At 39.9% G+C, this 14,792-nt stretch overlaps 1 protein-coding gene across 2 annotated transcripts in view; it reads right to left on the bottom strand.

Annotated features, from left to right (window-relative positions):
• Window positions 1-14,792, bottom strand: part of COL11A1 (collagen type XI alpha 1 chain) — a 158,492-nt gene that overhangs the window by 124,012 nt on the left and 19,688 nt on the right. For both annotated transcript variants that reach the window (XM_054565071.1, XM_054565072.1), the window contains exons 2-4: window positions 13,545-13,712; window positions 10,782-10,995; window positions 7,481-7,643 (exon numbers count right to left, since the gene is read on the bottom strand). In XM_054565071.1, coding sequence (XP_054421046.1) covers window positions 7,481-7,643; window positions 10,782-10,995; window positions 13,545-13,712 — 545 coding nt within the window. The remainder of the gene's footprint in view (window positions 1-7,480; window positions 7,644-10,781; window positions 10,996-13,544; window positions 13,713-14,792) is intronic.

Here is a 14,792-nt window from a genome sequence, read left to right as displayed (position 1 = left end):
GCGCGCGTCAAATCAGCCAGGCTACGCTGGTCAATAAAATCCACACGGATACAAACGTCTTGGGCGCAGGACCCTGCCTGTCTTGGTCTCGAGGCTTTCCGCCTCTCGGGAACAAGCCTGCACACAGTGGGCACAGATCCACGTTTGTTCAATACACAGAACACAGGGCGATAGCTTTATGCAACATTCCAAGCCTCTGCTTCAGCACCTGAATTTGAGAATACTATTATTTGTCTAATATTTCCCAGAGACGCTTTAAAAGGTAATACATAAACAGTTTTTAAAGTATGAATTGCACACAAATATTAGGTATAAGATTAGAGTATTTGAGGGCAATTAAAGAATATACCTTTGAATGGAAAATTTCTAGATTATGTGTATATGCACACTATGAAATTTAAGGCAGGCTGCTGGAGAATCTGTTGGTGATTATTCTAAAAATAAATTCCACAAAAGTGGAGGTTCAGGAGCTTCAAGTCATTATTCTATAAGGAAAGCCTGTCATAAAAAACTAATAAGAGGGGAAGAAAAGGACATTAAGCTGAGAAGTTTCCACCACATACCACTGTGAAAGCACCTGCTGAGCAAAATCCTAGAGTACTTTTTCCAAACGGTTTGCGTTTGATATCAGAACTTTGCCCAAACTATGGTGCTCTTGGTAGAAGATTTTGTTTGTAGATTCAGGATCAAGACTGACACTGAATCTTCAACAGAGCAGAAAATCCTCCAGAAGTAGCTGCCATGGTCAGAACGCTAGCTGAAACCTGTGTTCCCTGTCCACCCAGCCCCCTCGGTTTGCAGAAGTGTCAGCTCTCACTGCGGTTTTCTTCCCAACGTTCTGTACAGCTCATGCTTCTTCTCAACGACTTCGGGTGGAAAAGGAGAGCCTCCAAAATGTTTGGATTCTAGTGTAGCTGAAACACGCGCCAGACATGGACTGAATGAGGAACACCACACAGAGACAGAACTGTTCCCCACGCGGCCCTCACCGGTATATTTCACCGAGGCCCAAAATCAGCTTATGAAATCAGCTTTAAGAAAATGAGTGGGGTTCCTCTGTTTCTGATTTAACAACTATTGACCAAGCAGTATTATAGAAAATGCCTGAAGTTGAATAAAACGCTACCACACAGCATGCACATTTGTCTTATACCTCCAGTGAAGATTTTTTTACTGGAAAATAATTACCAATATGCCACCAAAAATAATAAATTAATTAAAGTAAATGTGTAGGGAGAAGGCAGCAGACCTTGCCTCCTGTGTTCCTGTTTGCCACAGATGATCTGTACCCCATAAATTAGTAAGTGCTAAAAAGGATGCTGATTCATTCATTTAGACAGTAAAGAAAATTCAGGCACTATTCTAGACCCTGCGGATACAGCACAAAGCCCGGCCCTCGTGGCACTTAGAGTCCAGAGAGGGAAAGAGGGAAGCAAAACGCGGTACGTTAGAGAGTGGTCAGCACTGCGTGGAATATAATAAAGAATCGTGAGGGAGATGCGTCAGGAGGCGGGGGGCTCTCTCACCAAGCTGGATCACGAAAGGCCACAGAGACAGGGACAACTGAAGAACTGAAGGAGTAAGAAGTGTAGCTGCCATGGTCCGCTCTCACCGAGAGAAGTCTATCTGGGGGAGAGCCCTCCAGGCAGAAGGACCCCTGGGAGCCCAGGTCCACGGCTGGAGATGGTTGCTGTGCTCAAGGAAGGGGCACCTTGAGGACCAGAGGGGACAAGGGGCGAGGAGCACGGCTGAGGGCGTGGGGAGATGGCACAGGAGCCTTCAGAATAATGAAGAACTTGAACGTGTCCTCCAACGATATGAAATGCCACCAGAAGGGCATAAGGGACGAGGTGGCACCCTTCTTTCACTAGGCCATCCCTTCAGCTCAGTGGATTGGACAGGGATACGCTCGCTCTTCTGGGCTTGAGGCTGAGGGGGCAGACGGGCGCGAAGGACGGGGCCTGGGGGCGCGTGGAAAGGCTCCTGCAATTTGCCCGCGGAGCAGACGGCACAGCTCTGGCAAGAGGTAAGTACACCGTCCTCACGTCCTGTGCATCTGCTGCCCTTCTAGGCACTTCCAGGAGCCATAGCGTAAACAGAAATGAACCAGGCCATGCCTTAAAAACGCCTAGCTCCTTAAAAATGTACTTAAACAATACTTGAAGTAACCTCTCCCCTTCTTATACTTTTTTGGCGCTAATAATCATTTCACCTTAACTGTGTGCTTACTGTAAAACTCAGGAAGTACAGAAAGATGTCAAAACAAGATTAGTTTGCCCAAGATAATCGTATGGTATTTTAGCCAATTGAAAGTTTTGTTAAAAGCAAACTAAAATTTTATTTTATTTTTTAAAAAAAAAAAGGGAGAATGAAAGCCTTTTAAACTTGGCCAAAATTCCAAATAGTTCCTGCTCGGAAGCAGGAAACACCGCCGATGTACGACCTGTGTGTCCAAGCTGGAAGTCGGAAGCAGCAAGCAATCTTTCTTCCCTAACCCCACATACCGGCTCGTTCCCCAGGACCCGTCAGCCCTACACGACACTGGCATCCTAAGCCAGGTCCTCTCCCATCGCCAAGCATGGCCTTGTCTCTATGAACCTCCTGTTTGAAGTAACATTTCAATATATCAGGGGTTGTTTTTTCCTTCTCCACCAGATCCTCCTCACGCTAGACTAACTCCATTGCCACAATAAGAATTTTTTAAAGATCTGAACTTGCGTCTCCTCCACTGAGCCAAGCGTCTCATGGGCAATGGTTGAAGCGTCAGTGTCCTCAGCATGCTGCGACAGGTGGGCCACAAACAGGCCTTAACACACCCCACGAAGTCGCATTTCTCAGACCTGTTTTCATGCCAACCGTTCATCTTTTGCGTGTGTCCTCATCTTTAAATATTCTCTTTCCTATTTAATCTTCACCCAAGGATCTGTCTGCTAATTTTAGAGAGAAAGGAAGGGAGAGGGAGGAGAGAAACATCGATGTGAGAGAGAAACACTGATCGGTTGCCTCCCAAACGAGCCCCAAGGATTGAACCTGCAACCTAGGTATGTGCCCTGAGAGGGGATTGAACCCACAACCTTTCTGGTGTATGAGACGACACTGTAACCAAATGAGCCACCCGACCGGGGCTCAGTGTCCTTTTATACTTCATCCTCTTGGATACAGTTCTTATTCCCACCCCCCAACATGTCCATATATGTATTACAACACCATCGTGCCTTATTACAACTATTTATTCATTTTTCTATATCAATTATTTAAGCGCAATGTTTGGCATATAGAACTTACTATGCTTCAACAGGGAATAATCAAATACTTAATAAGCACCCAACTTTCAAGTGGCAAATGCTAACCTAGGGCTCTCCCCCCCCACCCCTCCCCTGCCCAGGCCGTTCTGACCAAGCCCGAACCCTTCCCCTGTAGAGCACTCACTCATCCGCTCACCACTGGTCACTGGCTCTGAACACATGGACCGCACTTCTGGATTCTACTCCTGGATTATCTACATGCATTGGGTATACAGCCTGCTCTCAAGGAATGTAGAGTCTAATGAGACAACCACACATTCACAGAGAATTATAAAACAACATGCAGATGGCTTATTCTTTGAGAAGTTAAAAAGTTGTGACAGACTAACAACAATTAACCTGAAAAGAGAAAAAATAAGGACGACAGGTGTCAACTGCACCTGCGTAATCTACACAGGGATAAAATTTACAGAAGGGGCGAAATAAAGTGTGCGACGCTCTCTTGTGCACTGTCGGTACCGGATGCCACACAGCTGTCGTGTAATCACGTTCAGGGATGCCTGGGAAGGAGAGTCGAGGAAATGCCCTGCAGATCAATGGGCCTGGTCGTGGATAATGTGGCCCACTCATGTGTGTTGCCCCTCAGCACACCTGCTATGCCAGCGCAGCGGGCAGCACCGAGGGAGGTAATCACACATCGAACAGGCAAAAGCAGGTGCCCCTTTCAGACGTGGCTACGGACAACGCTCAAAAAACATGTTAAACCAAGGTTGGAGCTTGATCGAGTCATATATGTGATTGGTATGAAAACTTAAATAGCTCCTCAAAACAGAAAAATCAGAAGAGACATATCATATTTGCCAGCGCAACTCTGTAAATAATAATTATTCACACCAAGTCTAAATAAAATCTGACAACTTCTAAACTAGTTACAGTAAGAAAAAAATTATGTTTGATAAAACTACTGCTAAAAGATACTGTCATGTAGATACATAGGACTATTTCTGCATGAAAGCAGTAAGATCCCTTTTTAGAAGTAACTGCATGTATCTTCTCAGAATGGATCAAAAAAACAAGGCCCCAGCACATGTTGTCTACAAGAAACTTGTTTTAAGTAGAAAGACACATATAGATTCAAGTAAAGTGATGGAGAAAGATACACCAAGCTCTTACCAAGGACAGCAAGATTAGCTATGTTAATGTTAGATACAGTAGATTTCAGAGCACAGAAAGTTATCCATAATAAGCAAAGATGTTACATAATGATAAAGGAGAAAATGTCCAAGAAGAAATAGCAACTGTTAATGTGTATGGGCCTAACAGAAGAACAACAAAGTATGTGAGGCAAAAACTAAAGCAACCCAAGAACTTGGTTAATCCAATATTTTAGTTGGAGACTTTAACACCCTTCTCTCAGAAATGGGCAGATCCAACTGCAAAAAATTAGCAAAGACAGAATTGAACTCAAAAACACTATCAATCAACTGGATATAACTGAATTCTATAGACCACTTTGTCCCACAACAGCAAATTACACAGACTTCCCCAGCTCACATGGAACATACACCAAGACCTTAAAAAATTTAAAATAACAGAATCATACAATATCTACTCATAGAACACAGTGAAATGGAACTAGAAATCAATAACAGAAAGATATCCGGACAGTTCCAACACACTTGGAGAATAAACAGCATGCCTCTCATTAACACCTGAGTCAAAGGTGGTATCTCATAGAAAATGTTAAAATTGTTTTGAAATGAAAATTAAAACACAATGTATCAAAATACAGAGGCTACAACAAAAATCATTATCATAAAGAAATTTATATATGTGCATTGCATGCATCCAATAAAAAAAGAAGAAAATTCTAAAATCTATATAAATTTAAAATTCACAACAATTCTAGAAAAGTCAAGTAAGCCACAGTGAAGAAAAGTGAATTAGTGACTGCCTGAGATTAAGGTCAAGAAGAGCTGGGCTCTAAAAGTACAGAAGGGAACTTAGGGGCGTTTCCCTCCTTTCCTCAAAAGAAAGAATCTTTGAGAAGGTAGATGATGTTAAAAAATATAAAAGACCTGTAATAACCTGTTTTGATTCATTAGAAAAAGACTGAAATAGCAATGCTTTGAAAACTGAGGTTACAATGGCTACAACTTGATACTTAATAAAGAAATTTCCTGTTTAAAACACTTCAAAAGTAATTTTATTGATAATGAATACCAGCAATGCAGTTCTCCTACATTAGCTTTTCTTACATCTTTGAAGGGTGTTACCGAGCTAGAAGGAACAAAGGCCATTGATTAGGGCTGGTTGGATACTTTGTTATAATAATGACTTCGGAATGTATATACCAATGCACAATTAAATTAATGTACATATACATATATATATATATATCTAATACCAGTATCTTAAGCACCTTCCAAATATACACTCATTTTTAAATAAATACGTCTGCAGAAGATTACAGGCTATTCCGATTTGAAGAATGAGAAATTAAAATATACATAAAGTAATCATGCAGAGAAATGTGTTTAAGCTCGATGCTGAGAGTCAAAATCAGATTTTTCTCATTCCAGAATCCACTCTTACATTCCTTCTGCTATACTGAAATTATATAATCAGAATTAGGGGCCTATATAGTCATTGGACCATTTCCATATAAACCGATTTGTCATACTTTTTAAAATGTTTTCAGTTTTGCTCTTATCTGTTGAACGTTGTATTCCTAAACGTCTTCAGCCTGCAATTCAAATAGGGCCATTCTAGCACTGTTGCCACAAGAGTGCCATTCCATAAATGCAGGGTAGGATATAGACAAAATTATATACACTAACATTTGCATCTAAATTAAAATGACACTTTTTCCAAAGAAGTGACATTTTCTGTTTTCAAGCTAACGAATCACTGGTGTTTTTTATATCATCTTATTCCTTACAACTCTTGTTCTAAGACTAAAATAATGCATACGTGGTACCATTGCTGTTTCCTGTCATTTGTAGTTTAATTTCTCCACATTCAGTGGCAAAGATTCAGAAATCTAGATAGGTGCCATAATGTAAACCAAAATGAAGTGAAAACTAGTTGAATAAATTCTTAGGAAAAGATATATGAATACTGTGTTCACCTGAGCTGAATTAATTTCATAAAAAGAGTCAGAGCATTATATTCCAATTTTAAAATATGTATGTTTAAATTACTTATTTTCTTCATATGATTTTTTTCAAGTGGGAAAAGACTAAATTTTTTTTGAAATTTTATGTACTCATGCAATAATACAATTTAGGAAGTAAGACTTGAATTTTATGTATAATGACTGTTTGGATATATTAATTTGATAAACACAAAACTTACATTGTTCTTTTCATGAAAATACATACTGCTTGTGTGTATGTATGGATATATATGTATATGTACATACATGTGAGATATATTCACATATCAACAAAATACAATATATTCTATGCAAAACTTGTCTCTTAGCCTGTAATATCTTACATAGCTCTACCTTGTTATACTTTGAAGACTAAATAACTCAGAAATTATACAAAAACAATCATCAGAGTAATGAATAATGTCTCCAAAGTGCATCCCTTTACGAGGTCAGGACCCAGGTCTGTTTGTTCTGTTGATAATTTAAACACTAAATTAAAACTGAGGCACAAGTTACCAGGCCCAGTGATTGAAGGATTAAGAGGAAGAATGTGGCTGTCATAATTGTCATAATTGGGGGATTATAATTGGAAGAAAGCCTTTCACCATGACCTTCCCATTATTTTAAAAAGTGATTTTAAACGGGTAAAGTTCCTCTTTGCCATCTGTCTTGGGCCTTGGCAACATCGACAAAGAACACAGAAAGGCAGAAGACCTGACTTGTACATTTTTCTAAATTAATCTCCCAGAGAAGGAAGTGAAGAAACTGTTCTTTTCTCTACAGCAAATAATACCAAGGGCTGAGACTAAAGTCATTTGCCCTTCCCAGGAGAATAGTCTGCCTGTGCCCAAATCAACCAATCTCTGTAAACGCTTCCCAGGGCTCGAAGTCACCATTGTCTGCTCATTCTCCCACCGAACAATAGAAAACATCACCGCTACACCCACAGGGGGAGAAAGTAGGTCACCCCATAGAGTTTTCCACTTCGCTTTCAGCAAATATCGACTGTTACTGTTATTAACTCGGTGCCTCGGATTTAACAACATTCAGCTGAAAATAACGTTCGATTTATTTTTACCTCAAACACTTCTTCATCCAAAATCCTTGTTCCAAAAACCGTGATTCCATTGGTATCAACGATCGCTCTCTCACTTCTGTCCAGTGGTTTTGTGGTTTTCTTCTTACAATCCACAATCATTGTCACCGTTTTCTTCTCCACGCTGATTGCTACCCGATGCCACCTACAAAAGCCAAGTGATTCTTCTGTAAGCCTCAAAGACAGGGTGGCCGAACCATTCTTTGCGTTAAAATACAATGCCTTTTAAATTGTGACAGCAAGCTGGAATTGTGCGTGTAGGCTCACTTAGGAATTGATCAGTTGGCAGGTGACTGCTCACTGTTTACCCAGAACAGCCCTCGGTGCTTGAGGACACATGCAGGTAAGACTCACAGCAGCACTGGCTGCTTTTGTTGATAAGGAAGTGCCTTCCTCTGCCTCCCTTTGTGTTCTTGCAACAAAAGCTCAATCTCAGCATGTCCGAATGAAGGTATTTGATAGAGATTAGGGGAGGGATACGGGGTAAGTAATTGTGTCCATGTACGTAAATGCTTTCTTGCAAAGTGGGATGCCACTTAGAAAAAAGAAAGAAAAAGAGGGCGGGGGGAACCTTCTGCTCTAAAGATCCCCTGAGATTGACTGAAAAAGGTTGTCTACCAATTGAATGACTGTTCCATCTGGGGCCACGGAACGTCCTCATTGCAAAACACAATGTGCTTCTCTGTCTTTATTCACGTATACTGCAAGCGCTCTCATTTTATTTTTCCATTTTAATTTCAAGACGGTTATAGACCACTACTGTGGGCACGAGCCAGGGCCGAGACACAATCTCTCTCCTTCTTTCCAGGGTTGGCAGGAAGTGGAAACGCAGAAAGCCAGCGCAGTCCACGCATGTGTGGAGGGCCCCAGCCGCAGCTCCCTGTGAAGCTCCCGCTCCAGCAGGTTCAGGGCCGCCCTGGCAGGCACGAGGGGACGATCTGGCCAGCCCTTCGGAAACCCGCACGCCCTCATCACACTATCATATGGTGGGTTTTACTCGCAGTACCTGGTGCTAACGCAACCACCGAGTGAAGCTCGCTGGCTTTTGCAAGCCACTCTGGTTTATATTTTAATTTTTTTCCAAATGAAAAGTGCTAGATTAATATTCCAGAAATGTCTAGGATTAGATCCATGAAGTAAAGTACCCAAAAAGCGGCAAGAGCCTTCCTCAAGTGTGTTTCATGTGACTTGGCAAGGTGACTGATGAGGACCAAGTGCATTTCCATATACACACGATCTGCGGTCTTTCCACAGCGCGCTCAGCTAGCATGGGCGGCTGCGTGCTTGGACCCGAGCCAAGATTTACATTCGGAACCTCTTAGTGCTGTGAGGGTGACGTTTGCACGTAGTTCTGTGAAGAGGCCTACATCCTAACTTAAGCCATTCTCCCTGTTGCAGGTATGTGCGTTTCATTCCCAGAAAATAAAAATGATTCCAATTGTCAAACGCTGACTAGGCCTCTAAGTTTGCTATTTTTGGTGAATTAACTTAAGATCGGTTAATGATGATGTGTCAAACTATGGGATCATATGTAATATTCATACCACGAAGCGAGCACTCGGTTTTGGAGTTATTTTTAGTTAGGCTCTTCTTCTCATACAGCGTATTCATAGCCTCAGAAAACCACGTCAGATCTTATATTCAAAGTATATGCAGAACCCAATGTCTCCCCACTTTGTCTCAGCCGCCACCTCTCCCACCTACACCCCACCTCGGCCCTGCGTCCCCTCTCAGGCAAACGGAGTGGCCGCTTAAGAACGTCAGACCAACTCTTTGCCCTGCTAAAAACCGTTGAATAGTCCCAGTTAGAGCTCAAGTCCCTACTCTGCCCCTCACGGGTGTCCCCGGGCCCCCTCTGCCCTCATGGCCAACGTTTTGTCCTCTGATCCCCGCACTCCAGCGGCACTGCTGCCTCCTCATTGTCCCCTGCAGATGTCTGCTCTTTCAGGAAGGTTCTTCCTCCATAGCCCCATGTGACTCACTCCCTCATTCCCACTTGTATCTGCTCAGTGTCACCACATCAAAGAGAACCACCGTATCCAAAAGCACATCCCACATTCCTTACCCTGATTTAGTTTCAGTCATTGACCTACCACCGTTTTTCATATTAAGTGTTAAGGGGAATAATGTAAATGACTTGTGAAAGCCTAGTGTCTTCTGGCACTGAGGCATTTCCGCCAAGGCTCTGACAAAGATACGCTGAGTGTAGGGTTTTGTTGTTGTTTTTTTTTTTCTTTTTTCCATCTGCGCTGCTCTTTCCTTCTCAAGTCTATAACCAAATGTCATATCACAGATAAATCTATTTTGATAAACCTAGATTCAGCAATCAAGTGCCAAGAAAATTTAATAAGCATTTACTTGAATTTAGCTGCTCCCTAAATAGGAGACAATGTTCACTCCGCGGAATTCAGAAGTCAGCATGATTTGCAGGAGAACATTGTAGTTATTGGAGTGTCTGACTGCTTTCTAAAAATATGACCTGTCTCTGCCACTTTTCAGATACATGATCTCAGGCAAGTTACCTAAACTCTGTGTGCCTCAGTTGGCTTATCTGTAAAATGGGTTATTGATATTACTTTCCTCCAAGAGTTGTGAAAAATTCAATGATTTAACTATGTATAAAGTGTTTAGAAATGTAGCACATACCAAGTATGATATAAGGCTTCCAATGCTCACCAATACTAATCTGATTGGTAAAAAGGTAAGCAGATCATTCCTCTACTCAAAAAGTCTACAGTGGCTTCCCACTTCACTCCGACTACAACCCAAAGTGCTAACGACCACCTGCAATGTGCTACCCCGTCCAGCCTCACGTGGCTTCTGCATTCCCATCCCCCTCTCTGCTCCTGGCAGGCTGGTTCCCTTGACCTTGCTTAGACCAATCAGCCACCCCTCAGTCTGCTTCCTCTCCTCCTGGAATACTAGGCTTTTAATTATCAGCATGACACCCCCCCCAACCTCCTTCGCCTGTTACCTTCTTAGTGCCGTCTCCCCTGGACCCCCTCCTTAAAAGCACGTCCCTCGCCACCATTCCCCAACCTGGTCCCCGCCCCATTTCTTTGTCACATATCACCACCTGATATACTATTCATTAGTAATTTTCTATCGTTCCTTGTTTGTCTACCCAGACTGTAAGCTACGTAAAGTTAGATACTGTATTGTTTTGTTCATTTCTGTATCGCCAGCCTGCAGAAAAAACATATTACACTTTTTCAATACTTGTTGAATGAATCAAGTGCGAGAATTGCTTTCTGCTGAAGCACAGGATTATTCTGCTACTTACTTCCCATCGGCGATGTTCACCGTCCTGAACAAGGGATAGTCTTCCGGGGCGGGTTTCCCAGTGTGGTCTTCAAACAGGAAAACAGGCGACCTCCCAACCTCAACCCCGATTTGTTGAATACCATGCTCATTATATATAGATAAAAGGAAAGACTGAATTCCTTTTTTGGGTTTTACTGTAAATAATATTGAAAAATCTTCTGGAAAACTTCCTCCTGAGAAGAGAAGTCCAAAGAGTCAGAGTCCAAATTTCCAGATTACTCCTAGATCACCCTATTAGTTTTTGAACTTTTTCTGTAGCCTTCATAAGTCACCTAAGTTCAAATAGCAATGACAATACAGGTATAAAAACAAATGGAGAGGAATCTCTGTTAACCTATTCCTGCAATAATTATTCAAGCTATAGTCAAAGTTTAAAGCCACTCATTTAAAGCACAATAATTACATAAAATCAAGTAAGAAGTTAGGGAAATGGTCATGATGCCAAGTCCAACAGCAAAGACATGGTGGGCACTTTTAAAGCACTTGATCCCACTTTTGGTACAAGACTGCATTTTCTGCCTTTGTCTAACGTGAGGCCATCCGTCAACTCTTCAAAGAGGCAGTGTAAGAACACAGTATCAAAAGATATTATTTTAGTCATCCCTTTGAAAGCCAAGGAGTTCCTGAACAGTTTTTCCTATCACACAATGCAGTTTTGCTAAGTAAGAAAGTTTATGTCATTATAAATCAGAACTATTAGATGCTTGGTCAATTTGATTGTAAATTCAAGAGGGTAGACTGTCTTCCCCCACCCCCACCCAACCATCATATCCCAACTATGCAGCACGTGGGCAGATGTACACAAGTGCTTAATGAGCACTTATTCAATAAATATATTAGTTAAATGAATAGCATAAATATATTTCAGATAGTTAAAGACAACTTGTACTTTTTTAAATAAAAATACTGCATATTAAATTGCGGGGTTTATTTTTCAAAACCAGTTTTTCATATACCTTATTTTATCCTCTTACAACCCTGGGATATAAGTAAAGCGGTCATTACATTTGAAGGATGAGGTTCTTTCAATTGTTCATATGGAAAATAATACAATAATTAATATGTAATAATACAAGAATAAACTCTTTCATGTACTCATAACTGTAAACCTACTTTTGCCCCACACTGAATTTTTTTTGCATGAGTCAAACACCAGAAATGACCCAATTAATCAAATTAACTATCACATTGGAAGGCAGAAAGCTGACTCTGAGTTGATGAGCCAAAGTATAAAAGAATTATAGACAACTTCTTGAGTATTTCTAAAGCTTTTCCACTAATCCATTTTTCTCTGTTCTCTCTTGAAAATTTACATCCTTTTCCTATTTTTGCATTAGAGTCCAGATAAATAGAAAAGCCACTTAACTTTTACTATTTAAAATATTTTAATTTGATTTTTATAATAGTTTATGGATTTAACAACTATTTTAATTGTTTTCATTTTCAAAGTCATAAAAACTGTGCAATGAAATTCTTTCCATTTGCAGTTTATTACTTTTTGTCTCCTAAAAATAATTTCAAAACTAGAAATAGTTTGGAAGAATCAATAACTTATCAAAATAAATTTGTTTTCAAAAATACGTGTACTTCAAAATGTCCTTCCATGAAAAACATACTGCCTTGTTTTGAAATTTTTATTCCCTTGATTTATAATTATTCTATTGTTAGAAGGCAGTTTCATGTGAAAATAAAGAGCTCAGTTTCCTTGAGGTGGAGACAGCAGAATATAACATGAAGAAATAAAATAATTAATTGTTTCTGAGAACACCCCAAAGCACAAAAAAAAAACAACAACAAACACACTTGATAATACAAACAATATTGGCCTTAAGAACAGTCAAGATCTGGATTAAATATTAACCCCATGTAATTTGGACAAGTTAGACAGCTTTGGTGAAACTGAATTTCCTCTTCTGTTACATAAGGATGGAAATACCCAATTTAGTAAAGTTATAAGAAGTAATTAACACATATCCAGTAGCAGGCGAGTACTTGCCACGAATTACCTGCTAAGAAAATGCGATGTTCAGAAATTGTCATTCACCCCTCAACTCCCTTTTCCTGCAGTCATGATTTCTAGATGATTAGTTTATTAGGCCAATTAGTACTTTTTATTAGTACTTTCATGGAAAATGGAAAGACTCATCTTAAGTATTTTCCAATACCATTATGAAAACTTCCCATGTAAAGAATAAAATCTCACAATTACTATGGAATGCGACTTTTATTATACTTGTGATAGGAACAGCATCCAAAAATAATATAGAATAATCTTTTTTCTAACATACGCTGAAAGCATACTTCTTTCAATAGAAACATACATTAATTTCAGAAAGACACTCATTAAGTGTGTCTAAATCCACATATTCATTAAGACAACCTGGGTAATCATTAAAGGGGAAGTTGCCACATTCTCCCCAGTGAATAAATTCTGCATGATTATATGCAGAAATGAGCTAGGCAGAATGTTGGTCTCAGGTTTCATCATCCAGAAATAAAATAACCAATGATTACATTTTCAAATAAGCATATCTTCTGTGATTATGCTGAATTCAAATCAACAATCATTAAATCGTTAATTTTCCTTGGAGACCACAATCTATTTGTTGTCTAATATATAAAAATATATATTCCCCATCATCATTGTTCATTATATACCATGATAAAAACAACAGTGAGACTTAACACGGTAGTAGTCGTCATAGTAATAAAGTGAACATACCTGAAAATAGTTGTTTGGTTGGGGCGCTGAGCTGTGCTTGCTTTGAAACTCTGTACGCAGTATCTGACCCTTTAGAATTCTTTCTGTTTGTGCAAAAGCCCGTGGTTTTTGATATTCCCTCTGGAGAATTGTGAAAATCTAGAGCTTTTAGTACATCAACTGGAGCAGCTGAAAAATAAGTTAAAAATAAAAACAAAATCGAACAAATCATCCAATATAAAAATGAGTATTTTTTAACAGAGTAAATTGTTTGTTGTTCCACTTCTCAAATCTGTTTATCACTTGAAATGCTTCCCTAACATGTGGGTGGGGAGCTAAGGAGGCAGGCAGCAGGCACAATATCAACCAAAACGTTCTCAAACGCTAAGCGTCTCTAATCAGGGATCACATTATGGAATGGCAAAGCAGAATACTTGCGTGTGTGTGTGTGTGTGTGTGTGTGTGTGTGTGTGTGTGTGTGTGTGAGAGAGAGAGAGAGAGAGAATGTGTAGATTTGTAGATTTAGAACTTACTATAACCTATCTATGAATTTACAAACATTCTGGTGCATGTCTATTACAACTTGCAAATCTTTAACTATTCCAAGTAATGGCATTTTTTACATTAGAGAGAAAGCAAGCATCTGTACACATTCCATTAACTTTCAATAGATTTACTATTCAAATATTTAAAATCTAAACGTGGGTGATTTTGAAGATTCAAACCCAGAATGGATGTTATGCATAAATATTGCAAATGAGCAGTTACTAAGAAGCCATATTGTATGTACAAAGAGAAGTTAGATGTTAAAAGAATAGTAACAGACTATAATGCCCTTGGGTTGAGTGTTCTCCGATGTTAGTTATTTACAAAGCACTATATATAAATAAGCTTCTACTTGTGTGAATGTGTGTGTATCCGTGTTATGTGTACATACATGCATGTATGCAGCGATGTATAATTTGTTGATTTTCACCATCTAGATCTGCCAGAGTAGCTCCTTGGACACTGCTTCATGCTGCAATATTTAGACTGGAAGTCCCTGGAGATGAGTAATGATGTTCTTTTTTCCCCTCTTAAGTAGCATTCCGGTGTCTCACACAGGTCTATTGCTGGCAGCAGCACAAATTCCCCCAATCCAATTCTTTCCAGCCTCCTCCTACTACCATGGAGTGATCAGTAGGAAGTAAGTTTGGAAAACTAAACTTCCCTTTGGATAAATTTAATGCAGTAAACAGCTTTATTGGAATATAATTCGCATACAGTGCA

The sequence above is a fragment of the Pteronotus mesoamericanus genome, unplaced genomic scaffold (assembly GCF_021234165.1).
Source record: "Pteronotus mesoamericanus isolate MK-2021 breed Mesoamerican mustached bat unplaced genomic scaffold, CSHL_Meso_final scaffold_99, whole genome shotgun sequence".
Classification (NCBI taxonomy): domain Eukaryota; kingdom Metazoa; phylum Chordata; class Mammalia; order Chiroptera; family Mormoopidae; genus Pteronotus; species Pteronotus mesoamericanus.
The sequence above is the reverse complement of the archived record's forward strand: the minus strand, read 5'-3'. Positions and strand labels throughout refer to the sequence as shown.